This window comes from Oncorhynchus clarkii, chromosome 11 (assembly GCF_045791955.1).
Source record: "Oncorhynchus clarkii lewisi isolate Uvic-CL-2024 chromosome 11, UVic_Ocla_1.0, whole genome shotgun sequence".
NCBI classification, from domain to species: domain Eukaryota; kingdom Metazoa; phylum Chordata; class Actinopteri; order Salmoniformes; family Salmonidae; genus Oncorhynchus; species Oncorhynchus clarkii.
Genome location: NC_092157.1, coordinates 19,512,349 through 19,530,130, shown reverse-complemented (window position 1 = coordinate 19,530,130; position 17,782 = coordinate 19,512,349). Strand labels below are relative to the sequence as shown.

General features: G+C 44.2%; 1 protein-coding gene across 1 annotated transcript; it reads right to left on the bottom strand.

Moving 5' to 3' along the window:
- Positions 1-192: 192 nt before the first annotated feature.
- LOC139420329 (organic solute transporter subunit alpha-like) lies at positions 193-10,112 on the bottom strand. Its single transcript, XM_071170312.1, has 8 exons — positions 9,838-10,112; positions 3,902-4,053; positions 3,164-3,237; positions 2,621-2,779; positions 2,147-2,258; positions 1,895-2,041; positions 1,567-1,672; positions 193-1,376 (listed from the first exon to the last, which is right to left on the bottom strand). Exons 1-8 carry the CDS (start codon positions 9,905-9,907, stop codon positions 1,222-1,224), a joined length of 975 nt encoding a protein of 324 aa, XP_071026413.1. The 5' UTR covers positions 9,908-10,112; the 3' UTR covers positions 193-1,221.
- Positions 10,113-17,782: the final 7,670 nt, after the last annotated feature.

Genomic DNA, 17,782 nt, shown 5'->3' with positions numbered 1-17,782 from the left:
TGTGGATACAGTACCCAATGTTCATACTTGAGTAAAAGTATAGATACCTTAATAGTAAATACGACTCGAGTAAAAGTCTAAAAGTTTTTGGTTTTAAATATACTTAAGTAAATGTAATAGCTAAAATATACTTAAGTATCAAAATTATAAATCCTTTCAAAGTAAGTTTTTTAAGCAAAGTAGAAGGCACCATTTTCATGTTTTTAAAATGTATGTATTGCAAGGCACACTCCAACACGCAAGACATTATTTACAAAAGATGCAATTATGTTTAGTCAGTCAGACAAGCCAGAGGCAGTAGGGATGACCAGTGTTCTCTTGTTAAGTGCATGCATTTGACAATGTTCCTGTCCTGCTTAGCATTCAAAATGTAACAAGTACTTTTGGTTGTCATGGGAAATGTATGGAGTACATTTTCTTCAGGAATGTGGTGAAGTAAAACTACTCAAAAATATAAATAAAGTAAAGTACAGATACCCCCCCCCAAAAAAGAAGTATTTTAAGTACTACTTAAGTAGTTAAGTACTTTACACCACTGGATACAGTAGCCTTAACTAGAAAGTGGTAGAGCTTGGAACAGTTCAAAGTAATCTACTAATTATCCTTTACGATAATACAAATTAGAAAAATTATTTAACATTTCAATTTGCACCTATCATTTGTTACTAGTAAGTATGGTCACCTAGAGTTCTAAACCTGATCTGCAGAGTGCATCTGGGTTGTGATAACGCAGATTCCACAAGATGAAGGTCTAAAGACGAGAGAATAAAGAGGTGTGTCTGTGTTGATCTGTCAATGATCATGATAGAATGGCCTTATCCAAATGTTATCAATGTAGGCCACTGCTCAGTGTCACTGGCAGGTGGACCCATTGGTTCATACGGCCACCTAGTGGAGCAAGTTTAATAATACACTATAATGTTTAACAAGGCTATGGCAAAAGATACAACTTCTGAGGAAAAATACATTTCTGAAATAATTCTTAGATTACAGTTACATAACAGCAACACTTTCCAAACACACTGGCTGAGGGATTATGACTTCTGATTCATTTTAACAGCATTGCTCACCCAGAAAATGCCATGACTGATTAAATGCTTACTGCAGACCTGTGTAACATAACATACACACACACTCTTTCTCTTGAACACACAGTCTTTCTAACAAAACCACACGCACACTTTGTCTCTACTACATGCACAGATACAGTCTCTCTTGCCCTCACGCTATGTCAGATTTATCGGCCGGTATAACCATCTTGGTGTGTTCATCGTCATTCTCGTCGTCAGGGAGTGGGTCATACTGGCGGCGGTACAACAGGCGGGTTACCAAGGTGATGATGAACATCTCCAGGATCAACAACTGTTGACTCATCACTACACACAGAGAGATAAAGGAAGAGAAAAAGAGAGAGAAAGAAAGAGAAAGAGAGAGAGAAAGAAAGAGAAAAAGAAAGAGAAAGAAAGAGAGGATAGGTCACTTAAGTTATGTGCTTGCCTGAGAGCAGTAGAGTTTGTGTGTAATAAGGTATATAGTGATGAAGGGATGGATGGAGATAAGACTCACAATATCCCCTGGCCTGTGAGGAGTATGGTGGCGTGCAGGCGATGGTTCCATTCATAGCCAGGATGTTGATGATGGCCGACTGGAGCTGACTCAGCACCAGCACCAGCTACACACACAGCATCATGGGTAAAAACCCAACAACATAACATAGGTAAACACAAAAAAGGACAACACTCTGCCGAGGTAAACAAGTAAACACAAGTTATCATTTGCTGAAACTGTTGTCATTTCAGGGAATTAATTAACTGACCTCTGATTGGTTGAAGAGGGCCTTACTGTATATCTTTCCTCAGATTGGTTCATTTATATGGCATGTGTGTAATCTTACCTGGTACATGGCATATTTGGGGATGATCTTGAGGCTGCGCAGTGTGATCCTGAGGTGCATGAACATGATGGCTACAGGCCACAGTGCTATGATGGTCAGGACCCCCACACCTGGGTTAATCCAGATGGCTGCTCCCGTTATCGCCATCTGGAACACACACACAGTGTTGGGAATGTTTGTATTGAGAATGTGTTCTCTTCTTTTGAAGCCCAATTTTGTGTGTGTGTGTGTGTGTTGACACCCCACACTCACATCTGCGATGTCGAAGTTGCCATTGGTCCAGAGGATGATTGATAGTATGGTGAAGGCGATCTTTAGCACGGCAAACTGGAACGATCCCAACTTCAGCAGGAACAGACTCCGTCTGGGGAAAACCAGAGGAAAACGTTCAACAAATATTTAAAATGGAAAATAATAATTCATTTGTACATATTTCTAAAATTTTGTTATAGGCCATGCCTATAGGGGACAATGACCAGTAGGTGGCATACTTGGAGTGATAATGTTGTCAGATGTGCTGTGAGACATGGAGGGGCCCATACAGAGCCAGAGTGAGTGGCCAGGGGCACATTCAACCTGCCAGATCCTTTACAAATCCAGCTACTGTTTTACTACTAATCTAGTAGCTGGACTCTGACGCAACTAAGAAACAGGTCTTGCTATGAAGTACATTTGATCCTAAACAGTGTGTGCGTGTGAGTACGTGTTTGTGTATGCACGTGTTACCGTGTGATGTTAACATGGGGTAGACAGGGGCAGCAGCAACAACAGGGACCAGTACTGATCCTCAGTTTGTTTTTCCCTGCTCGCCGTAGAAATGCCTCGTCACCCCCCACTTCCTCAATCATCAGCACCAGGAACTTAAACACTACGATCGCAAAATAGCTGCAGAGACAGACACACGTTACACACCCACACCACAAATATACAACAAGGGAAGGAGGGAATAAAAGATGAACAGAGGGAGAGATGGGTTTGGAAAGAACGACACAAGCACGGATTTAGACACTCAATATTGTAATAGTGTTTTTAGTATCGCTCTGTATGTTTTGCTGACACAGTGTGTGTCTTCCTACAGAGTTTCCTGCCTGTCACAGCAGGGGTCTGAGATCCAGAGAAGCCCAGTGCCACACACAAACAGACACTGGGAGAGAAGGAAGGTGGAGGAAAGGAAAGAGGATATGTCAAGAAAGAGAAACTGATATGTAAAGAAAGCAAAAGACAGAAGGAAAGAGAGAAGAGAAAAGGAGCGAAGGATGAGTGACATACCAGGCAGAGGTCATGTCAGTGAACATGGTGGCTCGGGGAATCCACATCCCCAGACAGGACATGGTGGCGATCACCTGACACACACAGACATACAGACTTAGTCTGGATGCTTTACCAATGCATCCTTCCTAACCGTGCTACTGCCCTAGAATTTCCTAGTAAATGGACAGGATGGGACCTGTTCACTGGACGTGCTACCATATCCCGGATCTGCTGTTTTGGACTCTCTCTCTACTGCACCTGCTGTCTAACTCAATGATCAGCTATGAAAAGCCAACTGACATTTACTCCTGATGTGCTGACCTGTTGCACCCTCTACATCCACTGTGATGATGATGATGATGATTATTATTATTATTATTATTATCATCATCTGACCCTGCTGGTCATCTATGAACATATTGGCCATGTTCTGTTATAACCTCCACCTGGCACAGCCAGAAGAGGACGGGCCACCCCTCATAGCCTGGTTCCTCTCTAGGTTTCTTCCTAGGTTCTGGCCTTTCCCAGGGGGTTTTAGGCTGGGTTTCCCTACAGCACTTTGTGACATCGGCTGATGTAAAAAGGGCTTTATAAATACATTTGGTTGATGGGTCACAAGTTCACAAAAGTTTTGTTTTTGTTTTTTGGCCGCATGTGTTTGTACTGTAGCACAATGAGTTGTCACAGAGAGGACATGAAAGTAGTAAGTACCAGATTGCACCTTTAAAGCCTCCTGATAAATCGGTATGTTCTTACCGGCGCTGCCCCGTTGACCCAGATGATGGCGCTCTTCTTGTGGGAGGGAACCTTCCGGTAGATGTACCAACACTCCTCTATGTAGACCAGCATGGACACCACTGCCATGAAGGTCAGCACAGAGTACAGGATGATACCAAATATGTCCAACTCTAAGGACAGAGAGAGAGAGAATAGAGAGAGAGAGGTGTGAAAACGAGAGAGAAAGAGAGGTGTGAAAACGAGAGAGAGAGAAAGAGAGAGAGAGGTGTGAAAACGAGAGAGAGAGAGAGAGGTGTGAAAATGAGAGAGCGAGAGAGAGAGGTGTGAAAACGAGAGAGAGAGAGAGGTGTGAAAACGAGAGAGAGAGAGGTGTGAAAACGAGAGAGAGAGAGAGAGAGAGGTGTGAAAACGAGAGAGAGAGAGAGAGGTGTGAAAACGAGAGAGAGAGAGAGGTGTGAAAACGAGAGAGAGAGAAAGAGAGAGAGAGGTGTGAAAACGAGAGAGAGAGAGAGGTGTGAAAACGAGAGAGAGAGAGAGACAGAGAGAGAGAGGTGTGAAAATGAGAGAGAGAGAGGGGTGTGAAAATGAGAGAGAGAGAGAGAGAGAGGTGTGAAAATGAGAGAGAGAGAGAGAGGTGTGAAAATGAGAGAGAGAGAGAGAGAGAGAGAGAGAGAGAGAGAGAGAGGGGTGTGAAAACGAGAGAGAGAGAGGGGTGTGAAAACGAGAGAGAGAGAGAGAGAGAGAGAGAGAGAGAGAGGGGTGTGAAAACGAGAGAGAGAGAGGGGTGTGAAAACGAGAGAGAGAGAGAGAGGTGTGAAAACGAGAGAGAGAGAGGTGTGAAAACGAGAGAGAGAGAGAGGTGTGAAAACGAGAGAGAGAGAGAGGTGTGAAAACGAGAGAGAGAGAGAGAGGTGTGAAAACGAGAGAGAGAGAGAGAGGTGTGAAAACGAGAGAGAGAGAGAGACAGAGAGAGAGAGGTGTGAAAATGAGAGAGAGAGAGAGGTGTGAAAATGAGAGAGAGAGAGGGGTGTGAAAATGAGAGAGAGAGAGGGGTGTGAAAATGAGAGAGAGAGAGAGAGAGAGAGAGAGGTGTGAAAATGAGAGAGAGAGAGAGGTGTGAAAATGAGAGAGAGAGAGGGGTGTGAAAATGAGAGAGAGAGAGGGGTGTGAAAATGAGAGAGAGAGAGAGAGAGAGAGAGGTGTGAAAATGAGAGAGAGAGGTGTGAAAATGAGAGAGAGAGGGGTGTGAAAACGAGAGAGAGAGAGGGGTGTGAAAACGAGAGAGAGAGAGAGAGAGAGAGAGAGAGAGAGAGAGAGAGGGGTGTGAAAATGAGAGAGAGAGACAGAGAGAGAGGTGTGAAAATGAGAGAGAGAGAGAGAGAGAGAGAGAGAGAGAGGTGTGAAAATGAGAGAGAGAGAGAGAGAGGTGTGAAAATGAGAGAGAGAGAGAGAGAGGTGTGAAAATGAGAGAGAGAGAGAGAGAGGTGTGAAAATGAGAGAGAGAGAGAGAGAGAGAGAGAGAGAGAGAGAGAGAGAGATGTGAAAATGAGAGAGAGAGAGAGAGAGAGAGAGAGAGAGAGGTGTGAAAACGAGAGAGAGAGGGGGGTGTGAAAACGAGAGAGAGAGAGAGGTGTGAAAACGAGAGAGAGAGAGAGAGAGAGAGAGAGAGAGAGAGATGTGAAAATGAGAGCGAGAGAGAGAGAGAGGTGAAAATGAGAGAGAGAGAGAGAGAGATGTGAAAATGAGAGAGAGAGAGAGATGTGAAAATGAGAGAGAGAGAGAGAGAGAGGTGTGAAAATGAGAGAGAGAGAGGGGTGTGAAAACGAGAGAGAGAGAGAGAGAAAGGGGTGTGAAAACGAGAGAGAGAGAGAGAGAGGGGTGTGAAAACGAGAGAGAGAGAGAGAGGTGTGAAAATGAGAGAGAGAGAGAGAGAGAGGTGAGAGAGAGAGAGAGGTGTGAAAACGAGAGAGAGAGAGGTGTGAAAACGAGAGAGAGAGAGAGAGAGAGGTGTGAAAACGAGAGAGAGAGAGAGGTGTGAAAACAAGAGAGAGAGAGAGGTGTGAAAACGAGAGAGAGAGAGAGGTGTGAAAACGAGAGAGAGAGAGAGGTGTGAAAACGAGAGAGAGAGAGAGGTGTGAAAACGAGAGAGAGAGAGAGAGAGAGAGAGAGAGAGAGAGAGGGGTGTGAAAACGAGAGACGGGTGTGAAAACGAGAGAGAGAGAGAGGTGTGAAAACGAGAGAGAGAGAGAGAGGTGTGAAAACGAGAGAGAGAGAGAGAGAGAGAGAGAGAGGTGTGAAAACGAGAGAGAGAGGTGTGAAAACGAGAGAGAGAGAGAGAGAGAGAGAGAGAGAGGTGTGAAAACGAGAGAGAGAGAGAGGTGTGAAAACAAGAGAGAGAGAGGTGTGAAAACGAGAGAGAGAGAGAGGTGTGAAAACGAGAGAGAGGTGTGAAAACGAGAGAGAGAGAGAGAGAGAGAGAGAGAGAGAGAGAGAGGGGGGGGGTGTGGAAACGAGAGAGGGGTGTGAAAACGAGAGAGAGAGAGAGAGGTGTGAAAACGAGAGAGAGAGAGAGAGAGAGAGAGAGAGAGAGAGAGAGAGAGAGAGAGGTGTGAAAACGAGAGAGAGAGAGAGAGAGAGAGAGAGAGAGAGAGGTGTGAAAACGAGAGAGAGAGGTGTGAAAACGAGAGAGAGAGAGAGAGAGAGAGAGAGAGAGAGAGAGAGAGAGAGGTGTGAAAATGAGAGAGAGAGAGAGAGAGGTGTGAAAATGAGAGAGAGAGAGAGAGAGAGAGAGAGAGAGAGAGAGATAGGTGTGAAAATGAGAGAGAGAGAGAGAGAGATGTGAAAATGAGAGAGAGAGAGAGAGAGAGATGTGAAAATGAGAGAGAGAGAGAGATGTGAAAATGAGAGAGAGAGAGAGAGAGAGAGAGGGGGGGTGTGAAAACGAGAGAGAGAGAGGGGTGTGAAAACGAGAGAGAGAGAGAGAGAGGTGTGAAAACGAGAGAGAGAGAGAGGTGTGAAAACGAGAGAGAGAGAGAGGTGTGAAAACGAGAGAGAGAGAGAGGTGTGAAAACGAGAGAGAGAGGTGTGAAAATGAGAGAGAGAGATGTGAAAACGAGAGAAAGAGCGAGCGAAAGAGAGAGAGAGAGAGGTGTGAACACGAGAGAGAGAGAGAGGTGTAAAACGAGAGATAGAGAGGTGTGAAAACGAGAGAGAGAGAGGTGTAAAAACGAGAGAGAGAGAGAGGTGTGAAAACGAGAGAGAGAGAGGGGTGTAAAAACGAGAGAGAGAGAGAGGTGTAAAAACGAGAGAGAGAGAGGTGTGAAAACGAGAGAGAGAGAGAGGTGTGACAACGAGAGAGAGAGGTGTGAAAACGAGAGAGAGAGAGGTGTGAAAACGAGAGAGAGAGAGGTGTGAAAACGAGAGAGAGAGAGGTGTGAAAACGAGAGAGAGAGAGGTGTGAAAACGAGAGAGAGAGAGGTGTGAAAACGAGAGAGAGAGAGGTGTGAAAACGAGAGAGAGAGAGGTGTGAAAACGAGAGAGAGAGAGGTGTGAAAACGAGAGAGAGAGGTGTGAAAACGAGAGAGAGAGGTGTGAAAACGAGAGAGAGAGGTGTGAAAACGAGAGAGAGAGGTGTGAAAACGAGAGAGAGAGAGGTGTGAAAACGAGAGAGAGAGAGGGAGGTGTGAAAACGAGAGAGAGAGGGAGGTGTGAAAACGAGAGAGAGAGAGAGGGAGGTGTGAAAATGAGAGAGAGATGACCAAAATCCAGAAAAGAACCATTAACTTCTACAACTACCTAAAAAGATGTGATTCTCAAATCTTCCACAACAACGCCATCACCTACAGAGAGATGAACCTGGAGAAGAGTTCCCTTAGCAAGCTGGTCCTGGGACCAAACAGAGCCCCAGGACAGCAACACAATTAGACCCAACCAAATCCTGATAAAACAAAAAGATAACTTGACACGTTGGAAATAATTAACAACAAAAAAGACAGAGCAAAGGACTATAGAGTGGCAACAGTCTAAAGTAGCTTCCTTTCCTGGTGTCCTCTCTTCACCTACACTGGTGATACAATAAAACAGATTGATGAAAGCAATAGGATGGAGCCCACAAAGCTAAAGGACCTGTCCAGCTTTAGGGACAATACACAGGCGTCATCTAGGGGCTTGGTGATTCACTTTACCATTTTCTCTGGAACTCATTTCTGACCTCCCAGTTCCAAAAAAAGCATATAATTGAAGAGCTGTGTCAATTTCAGCAAAAGAGAAATAGTTGTTTTCTGGAAAACAAGGGTGTTTATGTGAAATCAAAACAAGTAGTAAAGAAGAAGAAAAAGTTAGAAAACAGCACAAAGCCCTTCTGCCAAAGACTGAGTAACTAACTCACACATGCAAACACAAACTAAGACTGCACTAACACATACACAAATACACTTCAACACAACACATGTGTCAGCAGACAAAGCCATGTGTTATGGATGTGGGGAAAGAAAGTCCTTGCTCTGATTTCTGGGAAGAGCAACTTGATTTGTGTAACAGGCATAGACAGACACATAAGGACATGATTAGAGAAGAATGGGGGAGTGAGATGAGGGCAGCCGCGTAGGCCCTCATCCCAAAATGATTGAGAAGAAAAAATAAAAAAATGCTCTCTACTTGTCAGTGTTCCAAATGGGACACTTGTCTTTTTACCTAAATTGAATTCATGATGCTAGATACATAGGAAGTTTCTACATGAGTGTGCTATGTAGATAAACAAGGGAATGCTGCTCTCTCCTTACATACAAATAGATACAAAACACAATGGCGAGTTCTATAACCATCACCAGTCAGAAACCTAAGGGCACAATTGAAAACAGCATCTAGTGCTGCATGCATATAGATAATATCCCCATAATCAAAAATCGACATACCTAAACATGCAAACACTATCAGATAGAATTCATAGCAAGAAGTGCACTGGAATGACTTTCAATCTCATGGGATGGGTGGCCAAAAATAACTAACTGAAAGCCACACCACCAATAAGCCACGAATATGACCACATTGAGGCATGTCACTGAGGTTCACTGGCTAAAAGCACCATGCCACTGCCTACTTCATTTGTACTGTGTTCATCAGTCAACACATGTATATTTTAGCTTTAAAATAGCTATAGAACTGCACATTTTCCTCTCAGCCTCATGGCAAAATGTGTAGAATACCATGAGATTAGCTTTAAAAAAATGCACGTATCTCTTTGCCCCATGGCAAAATGTAGGACGTTAACTATCCCCCTGCCCCTGCAATGTTACAGACGCCAGTAACAGATGTTTTGATGCAGTGTTGTGAAATCATTGCTTCTTCACTTCAGCTTAGTTTACCACAATTTAACCATTAAGGAGGCAAACACACCCTCCTTTCCAACACACACACACACACACACACACACACACACACACACACACACACCTCATGACCAGATTCAGAGCTCAGGTGATGGGGTACAATATAGAACTGTTGACCCTCATCCTAAAAACCCTACTGGTATGTTAATTCTACATTATAACAGCAGTTTGAAATCAGCAGGCACAGGAGAGTTTACAGTGGTTAAAAAAAAATCATAAACAAGTCCCTGCCTGTCAGATTGAAATTATTTTATTGGATTCATGGGATTATTCGATTTGAAAAAGGTTAGGCTAATCTCTCCAAACTCCAACAGTCTCAAAGGTGATTGAATTAATAAACAGCTCAATCTGTATCAATGTCGCCTAAAATTCTACCTTACCTAAATGTGTGTTTCATAGCCCAGTGACATGGGTGGCAATGCATGTTTACGTTATGAGTAGGCCTAACCACTGGCAGATTGAAGAAAATAACGGCACTTGTCCCAGAACAGTTGAAAAGTTATCGATAGGCTAGTATAAAGAAGACGCCTATAGAAAACATAGGCCTATTCGAGCGGTTCAACTCACGGGAAATGATGTCGATGGCCACGGGAGGTCTGTCCCTGCAGCTCGGGTCGATGGTTCTGTTCCCGTCCATCCTCAGCCGGTCTGAGTAGAGAGAGGGCGCCGTTGACGAAAACAAAAAACTATCTATCCGTGCTCTGTCCCTCTACCACCCACATGCACTCAGTTGGCAGCAATGTCAATATTGATAGAAAACCTCAAAATAAATTATGTTGGAATGCTGCAAGGAACATGGGCTGCAGTTCACCTCTGGACTGCAACTGCGGGCAAACTCAGAGAAATCACCAGTTTCTAAAAACTTGGACCCGCCCTCTGCCCGGCTGCAGCGCACGTCATTTTCTGTGAACAGAGTTGTCTCTAAACGTAGGGACACCTCCACAGGGTCAATTGTGAAATCACACCCAGCTCGTAGATTTTCATGCTGTTGTAGGAGGCTTATTGTTGAGTTCTTGTGGTTCAATCAAACTATATTTATAGAGCACATTTCTTACAGGGGATGTATTTCAAAGCGCTTAACAAATAAAATAATAAAAGGGCAGAAAGATAAAAGCACAATACGTTTTCTAAAATTACACAAATTAAAATAGTAAAACAATATTACAATAAAAGTAGGCTAGACATGGGCCTCCCGAGTGGCGCAGCGATCTAAAACACTGCATCCCAGTGCTTGAGGCATTACTACAGACCCGGGTTTGATCCCAGGCTGTAGCGACTGGGAGACCCATGAGGTGACTCACAATTGGTCCAGCATCATCTGGGTTAGGGGAGTGTTTGGTCAGGGCTTTACTTGACTCATTGTGCTCTAGCGACTCCTTGTGGTGGGCCTGGCGACTGCAGGCTGACCTTGATTGTCAGTTGTTTCTTCTGACACTTTGGTGTGGCTGGCTTCAGAGTTAAGCGGACGGGTGTTAAGAAGCGTGGTTTGATGGGTCATGTTTCAAAGGAACATATATATATATATATATATATACACACACATATATATATACACATACATATATAGTCCCAGTCAAAAGTTTGGACACACCTACGCATTCAGGGATTTTTCTTTATTTTTTACAATTGTAGAATAATAGTGAAGACATCAGAACTATTACATAACACATATGGAATCATGTAGTAACCACAAAAAAAAAGTGTTAAACAAATCAAAATACATTACATATATGTTTGATTCTTCAAAGTAGCCACACTCTGCCTTGATGAAAGCTTTACACACTTTAGGCATTCTCTCAACCAGCTTCACCTGGAATGCTTTTCCAACAGTCTTGAAGGAGTTCCCGCATACGCTGAGCACTTGTTGGCTGCTTTTCCTTCACTCTCCGGTCCAACTCATCCCAAACCATCTCAATTCGGTTGAGGTTGGGTGATTGTGGAGGCCAGGTATTCTGATGCAGCACTCAATAACTCTCCTTCTTGGAGGTATGGGAGCCTGACGAGCCGGCTGAGACATGGAAGCCTGACGAGCCAGCTGGGGCACCCCCAGTTGCTTCGGCAGCGGCACTTGTACCCGACATTACCAGTAAAAATGTAAAATACCTGTTGCTTCCCCTTGGTGAGGCGTTATTCTATAACGTGCATGCTGGGAGTTGGGAAGCAAGTACAGAGAAAGCAAATTAAATAAATAGAACATAGAACAAAACAATTAACACGAAAAGCATAGACATGAAACAGAGTCAATAACACCTGAAGAAAGAACCAAGGGGAGTGACAGATATAGGGAAGGAAATCAGGAAGGTGATGGAGTCCAGGTGAGTCTCATAAAGTGCATGTGTGCGTAACGATCGTGGCAGGTGTGCGTAATGATGAGTAAACTTGTGACAACGAGCGCCAGAGAGGAGGAGCGGGAGTAGACGTGACATGAGCTAAGTGCAAACCAGATGGGATGGTGTATCGCTGCAGAATAATGTGGTAGCCATGCTGGTGCCTTGAATTCTTAATAAATCAAAGACAGTGTCACCAGCAAAGCACCCCCACACCTCCTTCTCCATGCTTCACGGTGGGAACCACACATGCAGAGAACATCCGTTCACTTACTCTGCTTCTCACAAAGACACAGCAGTTGGACTTATCAGACCAAAGGACAGATTTTCACCAGTCTAATGTCCATTGCTCGTGTTTCTTGACCCAAGCAAGTCTCTTCTTCTTATTGGTGTCCTTTAGTAGTGATTTCTTTGCAGCAATTCAGCCATGAAGGCCTGATTCACGCAGTCTCCTCTGAACAGTTGATGTTGAGATGTGTCTGTTACTTGAACTCTGTGAAGCATTTATTTGGGCTGCAATTTGTGAGGCTGGTAACTCTAATGAACTTGGGTCTTGGGGGACTCTGGGTCTTCCTTTTCTGTGGCGGTCCTCATGAGAGCCAGTTTCATCATAGCGCTTGCTTGATGATTTTTGCGACTGCACTTCAAGAAACTTTCAAAGTTCATGTCTTAAAGTAATGATGGACTGTCGTTTCTCTTTGCTTATTTGAGCTGTTCTTGCCATAATATGGACTTGGTCTTTTACCAAATAGGGCTATCTTCTGTATACCACTCCTACCTTGTCACAACACAACTGATTGGCTCAAACGCATTAAGAAGGAAATAAATTCCACAAATGAACTATTGACAAGGCACACCTGTTAATTGAAATGCATCCCAGGTGACTACCTCATGAAGCTTTTTATTTTATTTATTTAACCTTTCATTTAACTAGGTAAGCCAGTTAAGAACAATTTCTTATTTTACAATGATGGCCTATCCCGGCCAAACCCTCCCCTAACCCTATGGGACTCCTGATCACGGCCGGTTGTGATACAGCCTGGGATCGAAAAAGGTTCTGCAGTGGCGCCTCTAGCACTGAGATGCAGTGACTTAGACCGCTGCGCCACTTGGGAGAGAGAATGCCAAAAGTGTGCAAAGCTGTCATCAAGGAAAAGGGTGGCCTCTTTGAAGAATCTCAAATCTATTTTTATTTGTTTAACACTTTTTTGGTTGCTACATGATTCCACATGTGTTATTTCATAGTTTTGATGTCTTCAGTATTATTTTACAATGTAGAAAATAGTAAAAATAAAGAAAAACCCTTGAATGAGTAGGTGTGTCCAAACTTTTGACTGGTACTGTATATAAAATTAAAATAAAGTATGACATATACAAGTAATCCACTAAGAAAATGTAGGCAATTTAATGGACAGCAACTTCATCAGTGATGGTGGGGGTTTTGGCAAATGGAATCTCATGGGAGCTTGAGCCTTGAACAACACTAAATGATTGGAGTAAACTGACTATAAATATCATTCTATAGGTTTTTGAGTGTCTATGTAAAATATTTACAGATATTATTAGACAAGGACAGCCAGAGCAACATATAGCAGGTAGTTCCAATATGATCTGAAAACTACAGACAGGTGAAAATAGGGATCTCAAGTTTTCAAGTAGGATCTCAGGGATCCTACTTGAAAACGTCACAAGGGAAGCAATTTCCAGATTTGCTCATCACTAAACAGTCAATAGAAATGAAAACTGTGTAGGACATCACTAAAAACTTCATAATAACAACCCAAATGTTAAAAATGGTGGAGTTTCCCTTTAACATAAAGCCAGCCAAAAACCCCAAAGAGCAAGATGCAGATGCAGAAGCAAAGTGGCTAAGAAAAACTCCCCAGAAGGCAGGAACCTGGGAAGAAACTTATAGAGGAACCAGGCTCCAAGAGATGGCCAGTCCTCTTCTGGATGTACTGGATGGAGATTTAAAGAGTATATGCGGACAAGACATTCAAACGTTCATAGATTACCAGCATGGTCTAGTAATAACCGCTATGGCTATAGAGGGTGCAACAGTTCAACACCCCAGTAGAACTGGATCAGCAGCACAAACGAATGGACTGGGGATTGGGACAGCCAGGAATGGTCAGGCCAGGTAGCCCTAAAACATGGTCCTAGGGCTCGGGTGCCCTGGGAGGGGAGGCATAGAGAGAAAGAGGGAAATTAGAGAGAGCATGCCTAAGATCACACAGTACAGCAGACTAGATACTGCCCACTGGACACAGACGTCAATTCATCATTCTTAAATGGAATACGTTTGGAACCACTAAGACTCTCCCTAGAGTTGGCCGCCCAGCCAAACTGAGCAATCGGGGGAGAAGGGCCTTGGTCAGGGAGGTGACAAAGAACCCGATAGTCACTCTGAAAGATCTACAGAGTTACTCTGTGGAGATGGGAGAATCTGAAGGGCAACCATCTCTGCAGCACTCCACAAATCAGACCTTTATGGTAGAGTGGCCAGACGGAAGCTACTTCTCAGTAAAAGGTAAATGACAGCCCGCTTGGAGTTTGCCTAAAGGCTCCTAAAAGACTGTCAGACAATGAGAAAAAAGATTCTCTGGTCTGATGAAACCAAGATTGAACTCTTTGATCCTTGATGAAAACCTGCTGCAGAGTGCTCAGGACCTCAGACTGGGGCGAATGTTCACCTTCCAACAGGACAACGACCCTAAGCACACAGCCAAGACAATGCAGGAGTGGTTTTGGGACAAGTCTCTAAATGTCCTTGAGTGGCCGAGCCAGAGCCCGGACTTGAAACCGATAAAACATCTCTGGAGAGACCTGAAAATAGCTGTGCAGCTACGCTCCCCATCCAACCTGACAGAGCTTGAAAGGATCTGCAGAGAAGAATGGGAGAAACTCCCCAAATACAGGTGTGTCAAGCTTGTAGAGTCAAACCCAAGAAGAGTTGAGGCTGTAATTGCTGCCAAAGGCGCTTCAACAAAGTACTGAGTAAAGGGTTTGAATACTAATGTAAATGTGATATTTCCGTTTTTTTTTTTTTGTTGCATAAAATAAAATATCAACTGTTTTTCCTTTGTCATTATGGGGTATTGTGTGTAGATTGATCAGCAAAAAAACAAACAAATTCAAACCATTTTAGAATAACGCTGTAACGTAACAAAATGTGGAAAAAGCCAAGGTGTCTGAATACTGTAAATAATGCACTGTAAATATTGCTCCAAGCATTGATCAAAGCTCAGAACTCTTATATTCTTGATCTGACTGAGTTCTAATGGCACATGCCTCTTTGCAAATGAGTGGATTACTGAATAGTAGTCTGTTGGTCATGTTTGCCTAAGTCCCCTGGATTTGCCATTTTAGCAGCACATTCACCACTCTCTCAAACATCTAACTCTGTCATCTCGCGGCACAGGAATATATGTGTCCTGTTATGTAATGTAAAGATCTCACATTAGCAGGTATAACTGATTAAACTAAATGAATCATAGACGTCTTATAATTCATGACTCTTTATATTCAGATTTGTCTTTACATTTGAGTTGCCCTGGTTGTGTCAGTATACAGTATCTTTGAACAAACGAATGACATGTTGCACTAACTTACTACCTTGCAGATGTGCCAAGGAGGAGGACAGATGCCAACAGCAGGCCAGTGGAGCACTTAGAACACAAGCAGCCAGGGGCAAATGGTGGGTAAGAGGATGATTTAGGTGACCCAGACACATAACCAAAACAAGTTAAGCTACCCCAGTATCCCGTTGACCGTTTTGGATTGCAGAAGACACACACAAGACAAGACACAATCTGAGAAACGTCCCTGGAGCTTCTTGCGCCACTTGAGGATGAAACTAAAATCTCTCTTTCTCTCGATATCTCATTCTCTCCCACACTCTGTCTTCCTTGCTTTCTTTCCTAAATCTGGGATCTCTGAGCTGCAAGTGCAAATACTTAAAGATTTAGATGCAAGCATGCATGCCCTAGCCCACGCTGGTCTGGTCAGGCCCAATTTAGGCCCAATGAATGACACCGGAATCCCCCTACTAGACAGATGTGAGTCCGTGACTGGTGATCACACACACCCGTGGAACACCTTATTTGGCCCAGACCCACTTGGCCAGAGACGGCAGGGCAATACTGAGCCAAGACATAATGAGGGGGAACTCAGAATGCCTCTCAATAGTCTGGAATGGCTTCCTCTCCTGGTCTTGTGCATTTTTTTAAAGCAGGCAAGTCAACAAATTATTATTTACAATGACAGCCTAGGAACAGTGGGTTAACTGACTTGTTCAGGGGCAGAACGACAGATTTTTACCTTGTCAGCTCAGGGATTTGATCTAGCAACCTTTCGGTTACTGGCCCAACACTCTAACTAGGCTACCTGCTGCCCCAGGTAGCATTGTTTCAGCGTGCGTGTGTCTGTGTGTGATGCAACAGTACAGGGTGGTTACAGTGGCCTTGTGGGGTTGCCAGTGGGTCGGTCTGGTGTTGAACTGAATGGTGTTTGCTGTCTTCAGAAGCTCCGTGTGTCAGATCAACAGCACAGAGGTTATTCACCCGAGAGTACATTCAAACGCAGACATGCACAATCACACACATAATACTCATGTCTTTACACGTGCCCATACCCATATCAAATCAAATCAAATTGTACTGTATTTGTCACATGCGCCAAATACAATATAACAGGTGTAGACCTTACAGTGAAATGCTTACTTACAAGCCCTTAAACAACAATGAAGTTTTAAGAAAAATAAGTGTTAATAAGTAAAATATAAAAATAACAAATAATTAAAGGGCAGCAGTAAAATAACGGTAGCCAGGCTATATACAGGGGGTACCGGTACAGAGTCAATGTGGAGGCTATATACAGGGGGTACCGGTACAGAGTCAATGTGGAGGCTATATACAGGGGGTACCGGTACAGAGTCAATGTGGAGGCTATATACAGGGGGTACCGGTACAGAGTCAATGTGGAGGCTATATACAGGGGGTACCGGTACAGAGTCAATGTGGAGGCTATATACAGGGGGTACCGGTACAGAGTCAATGTGGAGGCTATATACAGGGGGTACCGGTACAGAGTCAATGTGGAGGCTATATACAGGGGGTACCGGTACAGAGTCAATGTGGAGGCTATATACAGGGGGTACCGGTACAGAGTCAATGTGGAGGCTATATACAGGGGGTACCGGTACAGAGTCAATGTGGAGGCTATATACAGGGGGTACCGGTACAGAGTCAATGTGGAGGCTATATACAGGGGGTACCGGTACAGAGTCAATGTGCGGGGGCACCGGTTAGTCGAGGTAATTGAGGTAATACGTATGTGTAGGTAGAGTTAAAGTGACTATGCATAGATAATAAACAGAGGGTAGCAGCATCGTAAAAGAGTGTGAGGGGGAGGGTGGACAATGCAAATAGTCTGGGAAGCCATTTGATTAGTGTGTTCAGGATTCTTATCGCTTGGGGTAGAAGCTGTTAAGAAGCCTTTTGGCCCTAGACTTGGCAATCCGGTACCGCTTGCTGTGCGGCAGCAGAGAGAACAGTATATGATTTGGGTGGCTGGAGTCTTTGACAATATTTAGGGCCTTCCTCTGACACCGCCTGGTACAGAGGTCCTGGATGGCATGAAGCTTGGCCCCAGTGATGTACTGGGCCATACACAGTACCCTCTGTAGTGCCTTGCGGTCGGAGGCCGAGCAGTTGCCATTCCAGGCCGTGATGCAACCTGTTAGGATGCTCTCAACGATGCTCTCGACTTTTTGAGGATCTAAGGACCCATGCCAAATCTTTTCAGTCTGCTGAGGGGGAATAGGCTTTGTCGTGCCCTTCACGACTGTCTTGGTGTGTTTGGACCATGATAGTTTGTCGGTGATGTGGACATCAAGGTACTTGAAGCTCTCAACCTGCTCCAATACAGCCCTGTTGATGAGAATGGGGGCGTGCTTGGTCCTCCTTTTCCTGTAGTCCAACATCATCTCCTTTGTCTTGATCATGTTGAGGGAAAGGTTGTTATCCTGGCACCACATGGCCAGGTCTCTGACCTCCTCCCTATAGGCTGTCTCATCGTTGTCGGTGATCAGGCCTACCACTGTTGTGTCGTCGGAAACCTTAATGATGGTGTTGGAGTCGTGCCTGGCCATGCAGTCATGAGTGAACAGGGAGTACAGGAGGGGA